This window comes from Phragmites australis, chromosome 4 (genome assembly GCF_958298935.1).
Source record: "Phragmites australis chromosome 4, lpPhrAust1.1, whole genome shotgun sequence".
NCBI classification, from domain to species: domain Eukaryota; kingdom Viridiplantae; phylum Streptophyta; class Magnoliopsida; order Poales; family Poaceae; genus Phragmites; species Phragmites australis.
This window is the reverse complement of record NC_084924.1, coordinates 9617156-9625610: the sequence shown is the minus strand read 5'-3', so window position 1 is coordinate 9625610 and position 8455 is coordinate 9617156. Positions and strand designations below refer to the sequence as shown.

General features: G+C 46.2%; 1 protein-coding gene across 1 annotated transcript; it reads left to right on the top strand.

Moving 5' to 3' along the window:
* Positions 1-6797: 6797 nt before the first annotated feature.
* On the top strand, positions 6798-8312 carry LOC133915613 (uncharacterized). The gene is made up of 3 exons (XM_062358829.1): positions 6798-7194; positions 7291-7462; positions 7575-8312. Exons 1-3 carry the CDS (start codon positions 6902-6904, stop codon positions 8145-8147), a joined length of 1038 nt encoding a protein of 345 aa, XP_062214813.1. The 5' UTR covers positions 6798-6901; the 3' UTR covers positions 8148-8312.
* Positions 8313-8455: the final 143 nt, after the last annotated feature.

Genomic DNA, 8455 nt, shown 5'->3' with positions numbered 1-8455 from the left:
GTTAGGTACCAAGCTACATCTAATGACCTTGACTCTATAGAAACACATTTGAATCCGTATCTGCAGAGCTAAATTGGGTACATACATCTACATCCAAAAATCAAATTTAAAATAACATACAAACAACTAAACATCAATTATCTATATCCCATAAATCAAACTAAACCATATACATATAACTAAACACATCCTTACAGCCAGCGCCGGCGTGCCCTGATGGATGTCCCACACTAGCCAGCCAGCGCCGGCGGACACGTTGAGCTGCAATTTAAACTGTTACAAAACCTCATGGAACCCCACGCGATCTCCAGAGTACTTGTCCATACGCACTTCGACAGACGCAGGTCCTCTGCAGTACTGCAGAGGGGCGACACTGTTTTGCACAGTGATTTCATTAACATCAGCGATTTCCTGTAGCACCAGTTCTGCAGAATACTGTGCGTCATTTTCCTACTATAACATATGTACTGTGGCTCTTGATGTGGATCGTTCCTTGATACATTCACGTACCGGTACCTGGACCCAAGCGACTAGCGCGTCAGCGAACTCACCGCTGCTGCTAGTGGATGAGATCTCACCGTCAGAGACCACAATAAACCTGCATTTCAGCTTCCTCTCTCGTACAGAGTAGAAGGATGCGCTCCACTTCGTGCTCCATGTGAGTCGATTCAAGTGTTCAGCAAAACACATCACAGATAAAGAGGACGGCGCCAAACAAGAACAGGCTGTTGTTGATTTTGGTGACTACTCACGGCGGCTAGGACTCGGCCCAAAAATGCAATCACCTGTGAACCGAGGCCTCGAGGACTCTACTAGTCAACGTCATGACTCATGACTAGATGAGAATGAGACATGGCCCAGACGAAGTTCTGAACTGCGAACGACCGACAGCAATCTGCTAGCTCGGCCCATGCCAAAGTAACTTTAGCCCATCATAGATAGCAACGAGCAGCCCAAGGAATCCCCCTTCTTCTGCACGAACTTACGATGTGCTGTAAAGTGCGATGGACTGAGGCCCTCTGAGCGCCTGAGCAGGCCTGAATTCATTCGGCCCAGAAGACAACAGGCCCGCTGCGCGCCGGAGCAGCCCTTTCGTCTGACCACGAACCACAGCCCTCTCTTTCGTTCCCGAAACAAAATGATTGACACGATAAACAATGTATGAACCTTTCATTTATTTTACAGATTATGAACCTTATACTTTGATAAGAAAACCTATGAACTTTATGTTAGAAATACAAACACTTTTAGATTTAGTTTAATCTATAAATTATTCATGAGCGTAAACTGATAAACTAATATGTTTATATTATGAAAACTTAATCTAGATATGGATATGATAGAGCTACATAGATTAGATATATTATACTTAAAATTAGTAACGTAATAAATAAATTACGAGTAATATGGTTTTTATGTACTGGTATTGTATTGTAGAGGTTGTCGAAGATGCAGGTTGCATCGTGTTCACGGTACGATCGATCCTGTTGATGACGTGCTAGATTTGTTGATGATGATAGCGGGTGGTGCCCAGGGGACTAGGAAAACGAGCTGTGGTAAAGAATTTGAGCAGTCACGCTGAGCGTTTTCTAAAAACTTTATTTGCAAAATATTAAGAGCAAGGGTTTCGGACTCCCGTTTTCGGTGCACGCCGACGTTAGGATGTAGTAGACTGTAGCGGCAATGAAACAAAGAGAGAAAAAGATAAAACTCTAATTCTTATATAGACTCACGTAATGAAAGTGCTCTAAAATTAAGGATTGTTATCTAATTCGTAGTCTATATTATTATCTTCTGTGAGGTGAGAGTTTTAAATATATATAGTAAGAAAATCTCTTACATCCATCTTTATTAGTAATATAGTATTAATGGATAAAGAGTCTCATGATAGGTCGCCTCTCTACAAGATTAACCTTTGAAATTTATTAAAATTATATAGACCCTATAATTTTAACACTTTCTACTACCTTTTTCTTGAAAATAATCAGCTTTCTAGTTTCAACATTTTTTAATCTTCTCCTTTTAAGTTTTAAGGGACCCCTTTAAAAGGGAGTTTCATATTCATTCGCATGTATATTGATATAGTATTATTTATGCTAGCTCAATTAGATATTTAACCGAAGGGAAAACTACAGATTACTCCTTAAACTTTGGGCCAATCTTCAAATTTTATCTTGAAGTTTGAAAACATATATATTTCACCACCTAAACTATAAAATCAGATATATTTCACTTTAAACTTTACAATACCACTTAAATTTCACCATGAACTATAAAACCAGATCTATTTCACCATAAACTTTATAATACCACTCAAATAACACCTTATCCGGTTTTAGAGGATGGTTTTGCCTATGTGGCACATTTGCATCAGCGATTAAGCCATGCAAGGACATGTCACTTAATCTTGTTTTTATTCTTCTTTTTTTCAAGTGGTTTTTACCATGTATTGACTCAATCATGTTGCTTCATCATCATTCGACGTCTAGATGGGCTAACACGCGTTGTCGTCAGGATCTGTGCTATATCTCACTTAATCTTGTTTTTATTCTTCTTTTTTCATGTGGTTTTGTCATATGTTGACTCGTTCATATTGTTTCATCAGCATTCGACGTCTAGCTGAGCTAACACGGGTTGCCGCCAGGGTTTGTGCTATATGTCATCCAATCTTGTTTTTATTCTTTTTTTTTTCAAGTGGTTTTGCCATGTATTGACTCGATCATATTCTTGCATCATCATTCGACGTCTAGCTGAGCTAACATGGGTTGTCGCCAGGATTTGTGTTACATGTTACTTAATCTTGTTTTTATTATTCTTCTTCTTTTTAAGTGGTTTTGCTATGTATTGACTCGGTCACATTCTTTCATCATCATTCGACGTCTAGCTGAGCAAACACGGGCTGCCGCTAGGGTCTGTGCTATATGTCACTTAATCTTGTTTTTATTCTTCTTTTTTCCAAGTAGTTTTGCCATGTATTGACTCAATCAAGTTCCTTCATCATCATTCGATGTCTAGCTGGCTAACACGGGTTGCCGCTAGGGTATATATTTTATGTCACTTAATATTATTTTTATTCTTTTTTTTTCAAGTGATTTTGTCATGTATTGACTCAGTTATGTTACTTCATCGTTATTCGACGTCTAGTTAAGCTAACAGGGGCTACCGTCAAGGTATATGCTGTCATGTCTCCATATGGTGGACGGGGAACTGGACCAATCAGTTATGTCAACATGCCCTTGTGGCAAAAACATTCATACATACCCACGACATAGATAAAATCACCATCTAAATCAGCTACTGTATTATTTGAGTGGTATTATAAAGTTCATAGTGAAATATATCTGGTTTTATAATTTAGTGTGAAATTTTAAATGATACTGTAAAGTTTAAGATGAAATATATCTGATTTTATAGTTCAATGTAAAATTTATTATAAAGTTTAAAATAAAATATTTCTAGTTTTATAATCCAATATGAAATTTAAAGATCTAAGTCAAAGTTTAAGGGAGATATGTAGTTTTCCCTTAACTGAAAGCACACGGAGTAATGCGGCCAAACAGCGATCATTTAGCTGGCAGCGTCAAGGCTCAAAACACGGGCACACGGCCACGCTACATCGATCTCTGACTGCTGCTATCAGCGGTTTACCGTGCAGCGCAAGCGTGGCTTTGTGGAAGAGGCGAGGTGCACGTCCTGGATGGTGGGTGAATCGCAGGCCTTTGCGAGCACAATCCCGGTGATAAATCTTCTGCTGACTCTGAACCGCAAGAGGTGAAAATTTTACGTTCGTGCAGAAAAGAAAACGCACACGACTCGTGACCTGTGACCGGTGGTTTTCGTTCACTTTGGATTCGTGGTTGGACCAGATCAGGAGCCTCGACCCCGGCCCGACGAGAAGGTCAGCTGGTCAGGTGAAATGGAAGTGTGGCAAATGGCCGAATTCAGCAGCCTTGTGCGAGGTCGCCAGTCGGCAAGTCGGCATCGTCCGGGTAAGGGCACGGGATGAGATGACTTGGACAATGCAAAATTGTTGTGTTCACGCGTGGAGCGCCGTTTTTCAAGGTCGTGCCGCCTGGACCGAAGCTTCCTAGGATGGACCCGGAGGCCGGAAAATCCCGTAGTGCACGGATCCGTATCGCCTGCCTTCGATAGGCTCGTCGTCTCACGCACCAATCGGTCGCTAGCATTAACTAAGGTGGTTCGTTTTTCTTTCTGTGAAAGGTGAATGCTGCTTCAGCCAGCACTTTTACTAGAAGACATGACATTTGTAGTAGCAGTTTTTATCTGTAATTGTACGTACGTGTCCACGAACAATCAGACTTTCCCGATTTCAACTGCTAGGAACTTTCAACGCAAGCACAACACAAGAGGCTGCAACGGATTCGTATGTTAATCTTAGCTAGAAACAGACTGCTTCGATGTTGCGCGATTGCTGTAATCTCTTCCATTATTCAAAAACACCCGATGAATGATACAGACTCGGTGAGGATTCTCAGGTCGAAAATGAACCGGAATAGGGTGGCACATAAGTTGGCTGTGGCTGTGTTCTTTTTTTTTTAAGAGAGTCGATAAGGATTATAATGCTACCTGTTTTAACTAAACAAATCACTCATTTTCTTGCAAAATTGAAAAGTAACAATATGTAGTATGAAGTATCTGATACCAAGCAATCGATCGACAATAGAAAGTGACAAAAATGTCGTTGAGAAAATGAGCGCGTTCGCCGTAGGACGAACTATTCATTACTCTATCATGACTGCGTCGATTGTGACAGGACGAGTCACGATCATACAGGCCAAGCCGTACGAAAATGGAGGCTATACTGATCCAGTTCCGCTGCAGACTTGAGTGCTCCCTTCGCAGGTGATCCGTATCCACTGTTCCCAACCGCACACGAACCACGGGGGAGCAGAGATATTTGGCGCGACTATTCTCGGAGAGCCCCGACCCCGGCGCAAGTTTTCAACCGCAGCCGCTGCGCCGTCGTTTTCCACCCTTGCACCGCTCCATCTCGCTAGTGTCCTCGTGAAGCTCCCGAGCTTTCCCGGTCAAACGAATCGAGCACGAAGAAAAACTCCCCGAGCAGACGTGGCGGTTGGCACTTCGGATGCCGTAACGGCCCGCACGCCCACCTCTAGGGTTGGTAATGGATCGGTGCGGGGTATATCCAATGGGGTTGGGACGGGTGCAATTTTCAAGAACTCGATTAGTGGTCGGGTCAGTACGGGTGCAGGATTTTGCTCGTGAGTGTCCACGGGCGTCTAAAAGGGCCCATTGGCTAGCACCCTAGCTTAGCCCACCGATCACCTCGGCGCCACTCGTAGCCTATCTCGTCTCTAAGGTCCTATATAACTTGTTGGGTTTTCATCCATCCTGACCACGGTTGAGGTTAGACAGGACAGAGCATCAGTCACGATGTAGTGTATTAAGTTCTGTTTTTCTCTGTCTGAGTATATATTATATGCACGTCTAACAGATTTATTAAAAAAATTATTATTCTTTTATAATGTAATTTTTAGTAAAATAATGTATGTATGTAACTACTATTATTTTATGTATGTAACTACTATCATTTTATGTTAGGTCTTGTGAATTTTAGATGTAGTTTTTTATTGATTTATATATTGTGCTAGTTATTATCTTCTAATTAAATTTGATCTAAATTTTTTAACAGTTTTAATCGAAACAAGATAGGTCAAAATCGGAGCTTCATAGGATGGGATGAGAAAAGATTTCACTTGATTCGAAATTGGATGAGATGGGACGGGATGAAGGACATACGGGTGGAGACATAACCCGTCCTGTTCCACTCCATCTAGATCTACAGCCGTCACCTGCCCACACTTGCCACCCCAGCTCTTGACCGCTGTCTAGGGATCATGAGATCATCTCCAACAGATATTTTAAAAATTCATCTCTTATAACACTATTATAGTATCCCCTAACACTATTACAGCGTCTTCTATTTTTTTTTATCTCCAGCAGCTACCCTATTTCCTTCCTTCCATTATTCTTCTCCTCTCCAGATCTACGTGCATACGCTATAAACAGTGATATAGGCACTCTATCCGGCCGCAGATTTGTTGGCCTTCTCCTGTAGTCGGCTTCACTGTTAGACTCGAAGCCAAGTCGGTTGGAGACGCATACCATTTGCTCCCGATCGGCAAAGTACAAAATAATTCGTTCGTACAGTGATACGGCCGGAAAAGCCTCTCCCGCTGGAGATGGCCTGACTACCGTGATGCCCTGTCTCCCGATACCTTGCCACCACGGGTCTCCATTCGACTTCAAGTCTCTATCGAATTTAAAGCTAGAGGTATTATTACCCCATTAAGTGGTTCAGATTTGAAGTTGATTTTTTTTAATTCAGGTTTCTGATCGAATGTATTTTTGTTGCACTCGGTACCAACTTGCCCAGCTGCCCCTCCCGTTGCCAGGCCTACCCACCTCCCGGTCCCGGATCCTAACCCTGCTCGGTCGCATGGACAAAACCCGTGCGACGCGCGCGCGCGAAAGACCGTCCCGAAACCGGGGCCGCGGGGCTGGGTCCGTGCACGCTCGCTGCCACGGTCCCTTTGCGCGGCGGAACTGCCGAACGAGCCACGCGACAGCTAAGCGGCGGCACGGTCCGCACGCGTCTACTCGGGCGTTTAGAGCCCGTCGTTACCCTCCCTCGCCTTCGCCACAAAGCAAACCAGGTCCACAAGGAGGCGTACCACCACCTCGGATCCTTCGCTTTAATTGCTGGCTGCTGCCGTTTCACGGTTTCACACCGCGCCGCGCCTTTGGGGGGGGGGGGGGGTATATAAAACCAGGGCGAAACCGCCTGGTCTTCACACACTAGACACCAGCGCAGGGCTTGATCGGCAGCCAGGGGCGGTTGCTAGCTCGGCGTGAGGCGATGGGGAGGAGGCTGGACGTGCTGCTGGGGCGGACGTCGAAGCAGACGGCGCGGCTCAAGACGCTGCTGGGGCTGTCGGTGACGCGGCTGGGGGTGCTGCGGGGGCACCGGCAGGTGCGGTGCGCGCAGGCGAGCGGGGACGTCGAGCAGCTGCTCCGGCTCGGCCATCCCGACCGCGCGCTGCTCCGCGCCGAGCAGGTCATCCGCGAGCAGAACGCGCTCGACGTCCTCCTTGAGCTCGAGACCTACTGCAACCTCATCACCGAGAGGGCCGCGCTCATCGACGCGCACAGGTGAGCAGAGCGCCCGTCTCAAACGCTCGTCCATGTCGTATGCACCAGTTTCCCGATTTCCGTCGTGCTGATCTGTGTTTTTCGGTTGTCGCGCAGGGAGTGTCCGGAGGAGCTGCGGGAGGCTGCGGCGGGGCTGGTGTACGCGGCGGCGAGGTGCGGGGACCTGCCGGAGCTGCAGGAGGTCCGGCGCCTGCTCGCGGCCAAGTTTGGCAGGGAGTTCGCCTCCGCGGCGTCCGACCTCCGCAGCGGCTGCGGCGTAAACGCTAAGGTCAGGACCGCCGACGAGCCCCGCACTCTGGCTGCGCGAGCTTCTGATTGAACCGTCGAAATTTCTCTGCAACAATCCTAACTAATCCTGAATCATTGCCTTGTCGGAACAGATCGTGCAGAAGCTGTCGACCAAGCAGCCGAGCCTCGAGAGCCGGCAGTTGGTGCTCCAGGAGATCGCCGCCGAGAAAGGGATCTCCGTGCGCGTTTACGAGCCTCCCTGTGAGGACTCGGGACGTTATAACCAGAGGAAGACGAAGCAGGACGACGAGAGGATCAGGATGCCACCAGTTGATGACCTGGAGGAAGACATTTCCGGCGACTCAGCGCAGAGGTACAAGGACGTTGAAGCGGCAGCTCAGGCCGCGTTCGAGTCGGCGGCTTCGGCTGCAGCCGCCGCGAAGGCCGCCATGGAGCTCTCGCGGGGGGAGCCCAGGGGGCCCGGCGACAGGACGAAGCCAGGAAGGACGCAGATGGATCATGAGACCAACAAAGGAGAAGAGATGCCTGATGGAAAGAAATTTGAGAAGATTGGACATGCCCGGAATTACAGTTCAGAGATAGAGGTTTTGCCGGAGGACGAGGCAAATCATGGCAACATTGCGGTGAACGAACTGAAACACCATGAACAGCGCGATCCAGCCAGGAGCAGGCCGGCATCGGTCAGGACAAAGCGAGGATTTTAGCTGCAACATGGCAGCAACAGAGCAGAGATGTTTCTTGATCTCACTATATTAGTAGTTGAAATTTCGCGATGTGCCTGTAGTTAGATCCTATGGTACACTTATGCCATGCATGTAAAGTAAAGGGGAAAAAAGAACAAAAAAGAGATATATTTGATTCGTTGCCAATTAGCCATGTATGTAATCAGAGCAAAATCATCGGCGTATATTGCTGATAGATGCGTTACTTGAATGATTGTAGATACATTAAAGAGGATGGAACATAACTCAACCGGTTCAAAGTCATATTAACCTGTTAGCCTCATTACTGG